At 43.4% G+C, this 14,663-nt stretch overlaps 2 protein-coding genes across 4 annotated transcripts in view; both read left to right on the top strand.

Moving 5' to 3' along the window:
• The window catches only part of LOC132577940 (probetacellulin-like), a 572,782-nt gene that overhangs the window by 195,655 nt on the left and 362,464 nt on the right, over positions 1–14,663 (top strand). The window lies entirely within an intron of this gene.
• AMPH (amphiphysin) overlaps positions 1–14,663 on the top strand; it is a 139,389-nt gene that overhangs the window by 74,482 nt on the left and 50,244 nt on the right. For all 3 annotated transcript variants that reach the window (XM_060247650.1, XM_060247651.1, XM_060247652.1), the window contains exons 4-6: positions 5,854–5,948; positions 9,426–9,521; positions 13,880–13,987. In XM_060247650.1, coding sequence (XP_060103633.1) covers positions 5,854–5,948; positions 9,426–9,521; positions 13,880–13,987 — 299 coding nt within the window. The remainder of the gene's footprint in view (positions 1–5,853; positions 5,949–9,425; positions 9,522–13,879; positions 13,988–14,663) is intronic.

Below are 14,663 nucleotides of genomic sequence, written 5' to 3'. Positions count from 1 at the left end.
GTTGGTGCACTGTTTTTCTATGGCAAGGAGAAACTGCTTGTAAGAGAATCTCGCTAGCTATGGAAAACCAGCACGCCAACTCTTAGCTTCAGAGCAGCTTATGCAAAAATTAAGAGAAGCACCAGGAGCAAAAGAGGTCTCCACCTGGAACAAGCCTAGTGCGAAATCAGTCATAGCCTTAGCATGAGACAACTCCCATTTCTCTGGGTGTACTATTCCTATATTCCATCGATAACCTTCACATGCATCACTAGATTCCTTCTAAGTCAACCATTGCTTGGTGATTGAGTCCCAGACTATGGGGCAGATCCTGGAAAGCAAACCCTGTAGTGAAATGTAATGGTTTTATGAGGCCATATGTAAAGTTGTAACATTTTCAGAAATTTTGAAGCCATAGGGCGGAAAAATGCTTTTAATGGAAATTTTGGGGGAAATGTAAGTAGATGCAATTCTTACTCTCTTCTCAAACCTATTCTTGTTCTATTGACTTAACTGCTTTGACCTATTTATTGGTCCACTGTGTCCCCCCTGAAATTAAATCTAAACATATCGTGACCTATAAACTTAGCTTGTTATTGCTATTTAGTCTTTGCATATGTCAAAACATCCCTCATTATGTATGTCAATCTGCGGTTCACCTATGTAGAGGCATCTGCCTATACATATATATATGAAACAGTATATATATATGAAACATTAGCTTCCATTTCTGAAGAACTGTGCACACGAAAGCTCATACCTTCAATAAACTTTTGTTGGTCTTAAAGGTGCCACTGGACTCCAAATTTGTTCTACTGACTGAACAACATACAATGCATCATTTGTACTATTTGGGATATCTATGACACACAAATTAGTGAAGCAGATGGATCTTAATTTTTCCCATTGTCGGAAAAAATAGGGCAGAAACAAAAGCAGAAAAACGAATTCTGTACTAAAGAAAATACATGCAGATGTGAGTATGGCTGTGCTATAAGCCCATTAGGGTCACCAATCACTTGAATGGCCATTGCATGGGGGAAGGAGGTTGGCTGCAAAATAGATGTATTGACATTGGTCCCATTTAATGTCTGTGATGGAAAAGTCAATGAGAAACACCCCAGGGAGGGAGGGAGGTGGCGTATTTCTGTGTCAAGTAAGGTAGCCAGCTGTTGCCTGGCAACCCACAGGAGCGCTGGGAGATGGACACTTCTGGGATGTTGCTTCATGTTTTGGAACAGAAAGTGACATGACATTCTGGAATTGCAAAAATCTATGGTTTTTACCATAGGGATCTGAAAACTGCTAGAGCACTGTGATGTTGCTTCTTTTTCTGAAACAGGAAGCGATGTCCAGGCATACATCTATGCCTCCTGAGTGCTCTGCTGAGTGAGGGTAGGGGATATTGCCGGTCCTGCCAGAACTGAGTAAGTGGCAGCCTTAGTCTCAAGCAATACTCTTTCTAAACTATGGAATCTTGTGAGCAAAAATTCTACTTCGTGAGCTACTGACACTAAAGTTGTGAGCAACTGCATAAATCAATTTGCTCTGGGGCCATTTTTCCTGAGCTAAGACAAAAATGTGTGAGCCAGAGGCTTAAAAAGCTGTGAGCTAGTTCACACTGACTCAGCTTAGAGGGAACACTGGTCTCAAGCCAAGCATAACAGATTTTAAAAATCCTTTCTATTCAAGTTTTTTTTAAAATGTTTGAAAGATACACGCATAACTGGGATCTTGGATTTTTATTTTTATTTTTTTTAAAAAAACACAAATATTGCTGTGCATATGCTTTCACTCACTCTTTCTACTTGCACAGTATCTGATATGTGACTGAGCTGAATTTCCGTTCTGGTGAAAGATTGAAAGAAACATGTTTTGCATTCCATATCCAGTGTGCTCTGAAAAGTGCTGAGGAGTGTTTGCTAAGAATAGGTCAGGTGTGAATAGAAATGCCTCTGTGATATGTACATTTTTTTTTTAGCCATTGAACCATCTTGAGACAATATATTTATGCTCAGTCATGCTTTATTGTCTCATTTCTTACTGTCTGGATGGATTAATTTGCAGCAGTGCGAAGTAATGGTCCTCCAGAGCATTATAAAAATCGACCTTATTTGGGTGTTGTCCGCTATATTCTTTCTGAAAGGGAAGAATATTCTCCGCAGCCCTGCAGTTGTGCAAGATATGCACTGTTTCTCTGTGGTTGTAAGGCACTAGTTTATAAACAGCCTGGAAGGCAGTAGACCAGAGCAGAGCCTCCTGACCTTTTGAGCCTGCAGTAGGGTTGCCAAGTCCAATTAAAGACTCTGGGGACTTTGGGGGCGGAGCCAGGAGACTTTGGGGGTGGAGCCAGGAAATATTGGGGGTGGAGCCAGGAGCAAGGGTGTGACAAGCATAACTGAACTCCAAGGGAATTCTGGCCATCACATTTAAAGGGACAGCACACCTTTTTAAATGCCTTTCTTCCATAGGAAATAATTAAGGATCGGGGCACCATCTTTTGGGGCTCATAGAATTGGACCCTCTGGTCCAATCGTTTTGAAACTTGGGGGGTATTTTGGGGAGAGGCACTAGATGCTATACTAAAAAATTGGTGCCTCTACCTCAAAAAATACCTCCCCCAGAGCCTCCAATACTCACGGATCAATTCCCTATTATTCCCTATGGGAATCGTTCTCCATAGGAAATAACAGAGTGCCCAGTAGACATTTCCCTCCCCCCCCCACGCTTTCTAAAGGGGAGGAGGGCCTCCAAACCAGAGAATCCCCTGCCCCCTCCCTCTCTCTCACACACAAATACTTACTAGATCTTCTTCCTGCAGAACTCTACTTGCTGTGAAAACGAAAGCAAAAGAAAGGGAGGGGTCATTCTCCATGGAAACTATTACTGACCCTTTCCAATGAAGCCCTTCCTGTTTCCTGCGCAGCCTTAAAGGCATACATTTTACAAACGGATCAGGAGCTCTACAACTACATGATGCCTATAGGCATGTTCTCTCCCCCCCCCCCCCGCTTCCGGATTTTTGGAGAGTGGGGGAGGAGGCTGCAAGTTCAGGGGGTTGGGAAGCCTAGCCTGCAGATACCTATGACTGCCCATAATGGCTGCCGCAGGAAACAGCCAAAAGCAATACTTCCATCCTTGTTTTGCAAAAGAAGAGCAGAAGAAGGATTTGGGGGGGCGGGGGGGAGGAAGGAAATCCCAAAGGGGAGGGAGAAATTGATTAGGGATCAAAAAGAAAGAAAGGGAAGCCTGTGAGAGTGGGGGTGGGGAATGGAACCGCACACTAGGGTTGCCAATCCCCAGGTGGGGGGAGGGGATCCCCCGGTTTGGAGGCCCTTCCTCCCGCTTCAGGGTCATCAGAAAGCGGGGGGAGGGGAGGGAAATGGCTTCTGAGAACTCTCTTATTCCCTATGGAGGCTTATTCGCATAGGAAATAATGAAGAATTGATCCACGGGTAAATGGGGCTCTGGAGGAGCTGTTTTTTGAGGTAGAGGCACCAAATTTGGAGCATAGCATTCAGTGCCTTTTCCCGAAATGCCCTCCAAGTTTCAAAAAGATTGGACCGGGGGTCCAATTTGATGAGCCCCAAAAGAAGGTGCCCCTATCCTTTATTATTTCCAATGGAAGGAAGGCATTTAAAAGGTGTGCGGTCCCTTTAAATGTGATGGCCAGAACTCCCTTGAAGTTCAATTATGCTTGTCACAGCCTTGCTCCTGGCTCCGTCCCCAAAGTCTCCTGGCTCCACCCCCAAAGTGCCCAGATATTTCTTGAATTGGACTTGGCAACCCTACCTCACACTGACTAAGAAGGAAAGCCCAGGTCCTTAGGTGTCCTTCTCATCTCCCAGTGACACCTGCAGTTGCTATTGCAGTCATAGGAAATCCTTTCATTGGAATGAGGGTAGCCCACATTTTAGTGATTTATTTAGTACAATTTTCTCACAGTCTTCCTCCTCCAAGGAGCTCAGGCAGCGCACACCCTTCTCCTCACCTCTCTTTTTCTTCACAATAACCCTGGGAGGTCGGGAAGGCTGCTAGAGAAAGAGCAACTGGCATGAGGCCATGTGCAGTGAGCTTTGTGACTGAGTAGGAATTCAAACCTGGCAGGGATTGGATTGTGCTGATTTTCCACTCTCACTTCTCAGACCCCTCAGTCCACCCCACATATAGGGTGATGGTGGTGGTGGTTGTTAATTGAATTGAATTTTTGACTGCCCTTCCCAAAGGTGGGCTCAATAAGTGCAGTTCACAACAGTCATGAGAACAGTTACAATGAAAAAAACAGGGACGGGGAGAAAGACTAAACAACCAGAAAACACCAGATGTCTCCCTTGTATAATGAAAACAATTGTACTAATATCTCCAGCACATAAATAATACACAAAACACTAGTATTACTTATGAGAAAAATTCAAAATGTTGTAATGCACACACTGTTGGCAATAAATACAATATCCAAAATAACATAAACCAAACCAGAAAGTTCCATTACAGTTCCAGGCTTCCAAGGGATATGTAAAGACTTGTATATCACTCAAAGGTGATATAAATATATTCTCCAACTGTGCATAAAATATGTTCTCAACAGAATTTCGATCGTTATATTTCCCGTTTCGATTAGTATCTTTGTCAAGAGACACACATATGAATAACTTAAGCCTTTACTCTGAGGCTCTCTAAATCTTGTGTCAGCTTCAAAGATATTTATTTAAATATTTCTTCTCTCTAGAGCCTTAAAGTCTTTATAATATTCACAACTCAGTGGTACATCCTTCCTGCTGGACCAGTAGCTCTTGGAGAGGGATGTCATCACGTCAGGGATGCTCTGGTATTTGGACGAAAGGAAACTCTATATATTTGTTTTCACCCTTAACACCATGGAATTTGCCCAAATACCACAGCATCCCCATGCAACATCCCTGTTTGGAGGTGGGGTTTCCCCCACTGGCCAATTGGCTGCTGGTGGGGGAACCCCTACTGGGGTCTGGGGGCTGGCAACCCTACCCCCATGCTGTGGATGAGCGTCCCCTGATCTGTGGGCTGCTGCAGGAGGAGGGAGGAGGGAAGAAAACTTTGGTCCATGGATAGAAGCACCTTCTGTTTGCTGGTGGCCTTACATTCAAAATGTGTCTTTAAACTTTCTGTGGACTACACTACACAGTAATGGAACAGAGTGTTACTTTGGCCTGTGTGTCTTCACAGACATATTTGCTGAGTTACCATGAATGTGCCTAGTTTGTTGTCTCTTAATTAGCAGTTCCAACCCTGAGTTCAGTTTTGTTTCAACCTTTATCAATAGAATGCCATATGGGATGCAGTGGGGAGAGCTGAACTGGCTTTCTCCATCTTCTCCTTCTGTTGTGCTGTTAGCATTAGCAGATACCACAACTTCTGTCTTTTGGTTTGGGCTCTTTCCATGAGCACAGTGGGGCTTTCCAAAGCCCCTCTGCCTGGGACTCTAGAAAGTGTGGGGCCAGGACAGTTTCCCCTAAAAAAAACCAGCATTTAGGATGAATGGAATAAAGCTTGATTTTGAGTATTATGTTGGAAATACTTCAGAGACAGAACAGATGCCTTAGAACAGACAAAGATTTTTTTTAGAAAAATGTGCCATGAAAAAGCCCAGTTTTTCCAAAGAGTGTTTGCATCTATTTATTTTTGCTAGATTGTTGTCAATGTTTTTTGTAAAAATTTCGGACACAATAGTTCTAAATCTGGAGGGTCCTTAACTTTATTTCGTATATACCAAATTATATGTTGGTGTTCTCTTTATTTTAAGCAGTAGTAGTTGATGTGTATGCTGTCCCAAACAGTAGTCCACCTGTGGCACAGCCATCCATCTAGCAATGGATTCTTTTTCTTCCCATCATCTAGGCATGCAAGATGCTTCCAAGAAGCTCACAGAGTCCCTGCACGAAGTCTATGAGCCTGACTGGTATGGCCGAGAAGACGTGAAGGTGGTCGGAGAGGTAAGAAGCGCAAAACTGAGATGAAATGTGACCGAGGAACTTTCTGGTGGGTCATCATTACAGAACTTGGATAGGCTTTGTTATTATATAAAATAAAGTGCTTAAGCCAAATAATTGGATTTTCTTCTCTTTTTCTAACAAGGCCCAAAGAAAGAATAAGTATAGTTACTATGGTTGCACATACCATCAGTGCCATTGTCCTCATGTATGCCTGGTTATGCATAATCTTGCTTGTATGCTTTTGCACATGTATTCAATGTATACCTTTGCTTAGATCATGCTTGAAAGCTATAGTAAAGAACTTTCCCCAGAAGGAGAAAACAGAGAAGAAAACAAGGCATTCATAGACAGAGTCATGAGATTGAGGAAAGTGGAGTACAGACATCTCCCCTCCACTTGAATCAAAAGGGGGGGCTTGTTCTAGATTTGCACTAGAACATGCACAGAATGCCAAACATATTTGCACTAATTCTAATCATGGAACATATTGCGCTAACTCTAATCATAGAACCTGCCTTAACATACATGAATTAACGTCTACGAGCCACAGGCCCATAGTGGTCTTAGCATTAAGCTTTTCAGAACAAAGAAAGATATAATTTCTACTGAGCACATTACAAAGCCTTTTTTAGAATTCTTCCTTTAGCTGAAGCTAGATAGTGTGAATGTCACGTTTTGTAAACATCCTTTGAAACTGAAAACTTTTCTCCCTACCTCTGGAGAGACCCCCCCCTGCCTGAAAAAGTCATTACGCCCCCACACAGTATAGAGGTTCTGCCTTTTACACATTTTCTGGAACCAAGCTAAAAATCTAGACAAAGAACCTGTACAAACACCCCATGGCTGTACACACATTCTTAGAGGACCACCATAACCACAGAGTTCCTGGCCCAGATGCCAGGAAGGCAGGAATTGGGGGGGATACAGATCAAAGGAGCTTCAAGGGAATTACCTCATCCTGGGTGATCTATCTTTGATCTTTGAACCAATAGGTTAAGCTAAAAGACTAAAAGCGAGAATGTTGTGACCAATTAACTAGACCTGCTTTGTTATCGAAATTGTATAAGTATGTTATGTTTTGTGAAGGAAAGCTGAGGAAAACTCAGGGAGCAGATGTTTGTTGGTACTGAGAGGTAAGTGACTTCCTCCTGCATATCGATATATAATAAAAGGATCTCCGAATCAGCTCACTTAAACCTCTGGCTGTTGAGTCTCTTAAATTGGTCTGGGTACTCAACTCTTGGCACTGATGGTGTGTGCACCACTATTAAAAAGTTGGCTTACATTTTGAGGGAGCAAGCAATTGATTTAATTGTACTGTGTGCGGGTTTAGCCTTGATGTTGCAAATTCACTGGATTGCCTTTCATGGGATTGAAATATTTGCCTTAGGAAATGCTATTCATCTTTTCAAGAAAGACCTGTTGGTTTATAGGAAATGTCCAAGGTGTTGATTTATCTTGGACAACTCTGCAAATTGACGGGAAAACTACTGGGGTTGCTGTTAATGGGCTCTGATCTAGTAATCACTGCCATTCTGTGTACTGCTGTGATTAAGTGTTGCATCGCTAAAAGCAGAATTTATTTCCTTGGCCTTGCTCACTAGGTTCTTACAATTATCTGTAACCTTCCATTAAAACAGAAGGCAAGTTCTAAATGAGCTGAACTTTGTCACCTGACATGCCACCATATGTCTATTTACACCATAAACAATATATTGTCATCACTGGACAACTGAAGGGTATTCTTTGAATGGAATGGGGTAGAGGGTCACTATTACAATAGCCAGGACATTTTTTGTAGCAGAAACGCCTTTGCATATTAGGCCACACACCCCTGATATAGCCAATCTTTCAAGAGCTTACAGTAGACCCTATAAGAAGAGCTCTGTGAGAACTCCAATAATTTCATCCCAACCCAGATTTCCATTGCCAATGAGGTGGACTTCTCCATTCCTCTATGCCACATGTGAAGGTCTGATCTGATGATCTTAACAGATATTTGATAGCCTCTACATTTCATTCCACATATTGCTAGGTTTCTTTGCCATACTACTACATTTTTGCCTGCTTTTAGGAAATCAAAAATTATGGATTGATTTATTCTGTGATGCTAGATTTATTATACATTTTTGCACTTATTGCATTAAAATTCCACCTTGGTTCCATCACTGAATTCAAGGCAGCATTTATTGAATTTTCAGGTGGTCTTCCATTTAGATAGACCAAACCAAGATCTCCTTATCTTCAGTGAGGCTCCTGTACCATGTGACTTCAGACCATATTGATTGGTTTCATTTCCAGGTAGCTACAGTTACAGCACTGAGGCCACATCTTGGTTTCCATTTCGGAATCTAAGCATTCTGTGGCTGACAAAGCGCATATCTTGTAATGACAAGAAGGATGCCTTTCACAAGAGGTGCACAGAGTTCCATGTTGCCCAGCATTTATTGACTTTCAGGTGTATATACCCAAGATGGAAAAAAAAGGTCATCAATCATATTTTATAGTAAGGACCTGGTCAGACTTAATTTTACAGGGGGTGGAAATCAATGTGATAATAGTGGGAGTGAGTTTTCATGCTGTAGGTTTGCCAGGTCCTATCTACTTCCCAAGTACCCCCCAGCAGTGGGATCATCAGGGCTTACTGAGAGTTTTTGCCCCACACACAAAGCAATAATGTCACCCAGAAATGATGTCATCGCGCTTCCCTAGGTCTTTGGCAAAACTCTATGGTTTGAGCTCAAATTTGCCATAGAGTTTTGTCCCTAAACTAGAGAAGCAGTGTGAAGACATCAGTTCCAGGTGATGTCATTGCACTTTTTGTAGGGGGGGAGAAGCCCACAAAAGCTGGGGAACTCCCACCTAGAATTTTGGGGGGAGGGCTGGCAACCATACCAGTGCATCTTTTACTGCATGTAGATTGTGACATGTGAAGAAGGCTGTATTATGGTTATCTGAATACATGATCTTACGGTGGGTTGAAAGAAGGGATGGGTGATGAGGTCGGGAAAATTCTGAGCACAGGTGAATGTTCTCATTTGCATGCATCGTATGGAGGCAGTAACATCTGGCCATTCCCTAAGGAAAAGTAATGCATGAAATTAAAGTCTGGACATTTTAAATATGCTTATTTAGAATAGAATTCTATTAAAAATGAAAGCAAGGACATGGATGCTCGTCACTAATTTAAAGTGCAGCACGTATTTAAAGTGCAGCCATCAGGTTTTGCAATTTTTTTAATGTAATTGATTTTATTTATGTGTATTTTTACTGTTTTTACTGTTTTCGCTGTTTTTACTGTTGCCCTGAGCATGGTACTAGCCAAGATAGGGTGATTCATTAAATGTAATAATAATAATAATTGTAATGACAAGAATGCGTATGGTGTGAGCAGAGTTGGAATCCTGCACGCCAGTGTATATGGATTATAATTGTTTTATTGATCTTCATTTTGCTGAATTTCTTCTTGGTTCACAGAAGTGTGATGTACTGTGGGAAGATTTCCATCAAAAGCTGGTGGACGGATCATTGCTGACCTTGGATACATATCTGGGACAGTTTCCTGATATTAAGGTAGTGCAATGTTTCGGTTTAGGCCGGTTCATATGGTTGGCGACGTAAAAACATTGTCCTTGCAGAGCTGCTGATTTCATCCACAAGTCTGTCTTTGCACATGAGCATGTGTGATGTGCGCCATCCATAAATAGGAATGTCCCCATCCTATGACTATCTCCTGTCAAGGAAATTGAAATTGTGCTTTCACACGATGACTGTTTGCAAGCAGATTTACACAGTAAAAATCCAGTTGCGAAGCATCTTATTTAGTGTGTGTGAACGCACCCACAGTATTTCTTGTCCTTGTGAAAGTTAGCAAGAGTTAATATGTGACATTCCTATTATAGATATTATTTGACTATAAAAATATGAAATATTTCAGGTTTTCACGGCTGGTAACATCATTAGGGTTTGTAGAATCTTTCGGGCTCAAGTGCCGTGCTCTACTGGAGAAAGTTTTCCTTCCAGCTGAGAACGAAACGTCTGGAAGGAAAACTTTCTCCAGTAGAACACGGCACTTGAGCCCGAAAGATTCTACAAACCCTTATAAAAATATGATTTGGATCACAGCTGAAGCCATCAGGGATTGTTTCACTAAACATTTCATCATATGATGCTTTCATATGCCATTGTGTATCTAGTCCAGGATCTACTGTAATGGGCAGGGACCTTTTGAGCAGACATCTTCCCAGCCCTAGATCTTTTTAGATGGAGATGGAAACATGGGCTTTTGACCTACAGACTCATGCTCTGCTGTGGAGCTATGACCCCATCCTGATTCTTTTTCCTACAGGTGTAAATTAATGATCTCATTATTTGTGGCAAACTGTATTTGCGATTAGATTCAGGTGGGAAGCCGTGTTGGTCTGAAACAGCAGATCAAGTTTGAGTCCAGTGATATCTTTAAGACCAACAAAGTTTTATTCCAAGTATAAGCTTTTGTGTGTATGCACATTTCTTCAGATACATTTTATTTATTTATTTATTTATTTATTTATTTATTTATTTATTTCCCGCCCTTCCTAACAAGTGGCTCAGGGCGGCTCACAGCATAAGATTTCACATAGTAACATTTAAGCATAAAACAGTTAAAATTAATTAATACATTTAAATTATAAAATATTTAAAATTATAAAACATTTAAACCATTTAAGACATTAGGGACAGCAACCTCTAATATAACTACACCTGGATTTCTTGTACCAGCTAGTCATAGGCCAGCCGGAAGAGGGTTGTCTTACAGGCCCTGCGGAACTGAGCAAGGTCCCGCAGGGCCCTCACCTCCTCCGGCAACTGGTTCCACCAGGAGGGGGCCGCCACAGAAAAGGCCCGGTCCCTGGTAGATTTTAAGTGGGCTTCTTTTGGCCCGGGGATAACTAGGAGATTTCGAGTTCCCGATCTCAGTACTCTCTGGGGCACAAGTGGGGAGAGACGGTCCTTCAGGTAGGCAGGTCCTAGGCCATATAGGGCTTTAAAGGTAATAACCAGCACCTTGTACCGGACTCGGTAAGCTATTGGCAGCCAGTGCAGATCCCGGAGCCCTGGACGAATGTGCTCCCTTCTTGGGAGTCCTAACAACAGCCGGGCCGCGGCATTCTGCACTAGCTGTAGCTTTCAGGTTCGGCACAAAGGCAGCCCCATGTAGAGAGCATTGCAGTAGTCCAACCTCGAGGTGACCGTGGTGTGGATCACTGTTGCTAGATCGTCGCGCTCCAGGAAGGGGGCCAACTGCCTTGCCCGCCTAAGATGAAAGAAAGCGGACTTGGCAGTGGCTGCTATCTGAGCCTCCATCGTTAAGGAGGACTCCAATAGTACCCCCAGGCTTTTGACCCTGTCCGCCGCCGTCAGCGGCACACCCTCAAAAGCTGGAAGGGGGATTTCCCTACCCGGACCCCGACGACCCAAGCAAAGGACCTCTGTCTTCGCTGGATTTAGCTTCAGCCCGCTCAGTCTGAGCCATCCAGCCACTTCCTGTAGTGCCCGGTCTAGATTTTCTGGGGCGGAGACCGGTCGGCCGTCCATAAGTAGATAGAGCTGGGTGTCATCAGCATACTGGTGACAACCCAGCCCATACCTTCGGGTAATCTGGGCAAGGGGACGGATATAGATGTTAAATAACATCGGGGAGAGAACCGCCCCCTGAGGCACTCCGCAATCAAGCGTGCGCCTCCGGGATAGTTCACCCCCAATCGCGACCCTTTGTCCCCGACCTTCGAGGAAAGAGGAAAGCCACTGTAAAGCTAACCCCTGAATCCCCGTGTCGGCGAGGCGGCGGGTCAGTAACTGATGGTCGACTGTGTCAAACGCAGCCGACAGATCCAACAACATCAGCACCGCCGAGCTGCCCTGATCCAGATGCCGTTGCAGGTCATCCACCAGGGCGACCAACACCGTCTCCTTTCCATGACCCAGGCGAAACCCGGACTGGAGTGGGTCAAGGACGGAAGCGTCCTCCAGGAAAGTCTGTAACTGCATCGCCACTGCCCTCTCGATAAGCTTGCCCAAAAAGGGCAAGTTTGAGACCGGCCGGTCTTCCATTAAAAATGGAAGTCATCAACCATTACATATAGGTACTTGAGATTATACATGGACTTATCTGTGGGTTGCTTGTGCATGGATAATGGGTTCTAATGTAGGAGAGTGGACAAATTGACCATTAATTTTGCCTCATCTACACCATTCTTGAGATCTGTCTAGCAGTATTTCACACCAGAATAATTTAAATTGAACCAGTTCTGGTTTCCATGTATATGTGTTAATTATATAATGGCCAAAAAAGAGAGCCTTTACAGAGATACATGGAAAGCAAACAGATAAATCTTCCCACACATTTTTTCATCCCAAATTATAATAAGCAATAACCAATGGCTATTACGCAGGTCAGACTGTCAAGAATTACTCCTTCTAGCTTTCTGATAATGCATTAATCTTGTCAGACAAAACTTTATTAAATTATCTATTTATAGAAAGAGATTAAATTTTTTTCCAGTTTGCTGCTATGGCCGGCATGGTAGCTGTGAATAAATTGAAGACTAACTCCAAATCTGAACCATCTACATAGCCTTTCAAAATTTCTAATACAGCCTGTTTAGATTTAAAAGGGATATTCGTACCCAGCATTTCACCAGATACCATGCATTTTAAAGGGTTTTTTATATGTGTGAAACTGAAATCAGCCCCAGAAAAGATACCTGTCTCTTATTGGTCTTCTGGGAATGTTTCCAAATGTTTTTCTGCCGCAGGATTCCCTGAGTGCCGATAGGGATGCCAGCCCAGTTGGGGCCTGGGGATCCCTCAAAATTACAGCTCATCTCCAGACTACAGAGATCAGTTCCCCAGGAGAAAATGGATGCTTTGGAGGGTGGACTCTGTGGCCACCAATGTCCCTGTCCTTCCTGGGTTCCATCCCCCAGTCATCATGAGTTTCTCAACCTGGATCTGGGAACCCTAAGCCCCCCCCCCTGCTGTTGGTAGGGTTGCTAATTGCCTACAATACCCTGTTTTTGTGGGCTCCTGCCACCACCAGCGTGCTGCCCCCCTTAAAAAAGCAGCATCGCACCTGACATGCCTGCATCACCCAGAAATGATGTGGAGGGGGGACAATGTTTTTGTTTTTGGCCGAAACTCTACAGGGGTGTCAAACTCATTTGTTATGAGGGCTGAATCTGACATAAATGAGACCTTGTAGGGCCGGACCATGTGTGTACCTATTTAACATTAGATGCTTAAAACATTAGCACTCATTGGCCTTAAAGGTGCTTTCTTTGTAGCTCTCTTATGGGATCCAGGGAGCTGGGCAAAGGAAGCTCTGGCTCTTTCCTTCCTTCCCTAGGAGATGAGGAGGGGGAGGAGTCTCAGCCAATAGAATGAAGAGAGGCTTGACTCAGTAGCTCTGCTGTGTGATTGAGAGAGCCTGGCAAAGCAAGCTATCCCTCCTCCCCTTCCTCCCCAAGGGAGGGGGCTCAGCCAATGGAGAAAATAGAGGTTTTGCTGTCTAGTGCCTATGCAATTGAGCAAACCTTGCAAAGCAAGCTGTTATGCAGAAGGAAGCAAGAGAGAAGGAGAAGGAAGCAGTTGCTCGGGGGCCTGATAGGAGCCCTCTGGGGGCCTGATTCATCCTCCGAGCTGCATGTTGTATTTCATTTCTAGCCTCAGTTGAAGCTCAAAACTGTGTTTTTACAAACAGTCTTTTTTTTCCACTCAGTACATTTAACATTTAACAATATGACTGGAAAATGTAGGGCTAAATGATAAAAGAAAGAAATATGGAAATATGTTGTTAAAGGTAGAATACGTCAACATTTTTAAAGCTGCATTGTAAATTACTTGGGTGCCGAAGACGAATTGTGTGTTCTGACTGTGGCAACTCTTTCCAGAATCGCATTGCAAAACGGAGTAGAAAACTGGTTGACTACGACAGTGCCAGACATCACTTGGAGGCTTTGCAGAGTTCAAAGAGAAAAGATGAAGGCAGAATTTCTAAGGTAGAATATATCTCTAAATTACAACCGGCTCCAGAATTTCTGAGTGTGAGTAAAACTGCCAGGTGTTCATAAAATCCTTTGTCTGGTTTTTTAATTACCTGCCTGAGCCACAGATTTTACTGCACCAGAAAGGGCAGGGCAAGAGAAACCAGGGGTGGTTAGTGATTTAGCAAACTCCTGCCAGGCTACAGCACATCGAATTGTACCACGTATGCCTGAATGCCAAAAATTTCATAGGCCTTGTGTAGAGGTCTGTGCTTCTGATGTCAGGCAGGCTTCTCACAAGAAGTAGAGTTATTTTTGTAAGTATTATTGTGGCTGCCAAGCTCCCGTTGGGGGTGGAGAATTCCCCGCCCACAGGGATCAGGCTGCTGGTACGCCTATCCCCAGTGTGATGATGTCACATGGAAGTGCTGTCATTGTGCCAGGACGCTCTAGGACTCACGCTAAAAACTCTATGGTGCCATAGAGTTTACTGATAATCCTAGAGCATTTCCAATGTGACGCTCTAGGAATAGTGGTGTAACTCTATGGAGAGGCACAGGGACTTGGCAACCCTAAGTCTTATACATGTCAGGCTTTTCCCTTCATCAGTTCACAAGTAAATGGATATGTAGGCTCCTCAATTTGTTGTCCAACTCCAGCCCTTATTTACTGCGGCTAGCCATTCCTTCAT

This window comes from Heteronotia binoei, chromosome 10, assembly GCF_032191835.1.
Source record: "Heteronotia binoei isolate CCM8104 ecotype False Entrance Well chromosome 10, APGP_CSIRO_Hbin_v1, whole genome shotgun sequence".
NCBI classification, from domain to species: Eukaryota; Metazoa; Chordata; class Lepidosauria; order Squamata; family Gekkonidae; genus Heteronotia; species Heteronotia binoei.
Note: the sequence above shows the minus strand (reverse complement) of the source record. Positions and strands in the feature narration are given on the sequence as shown.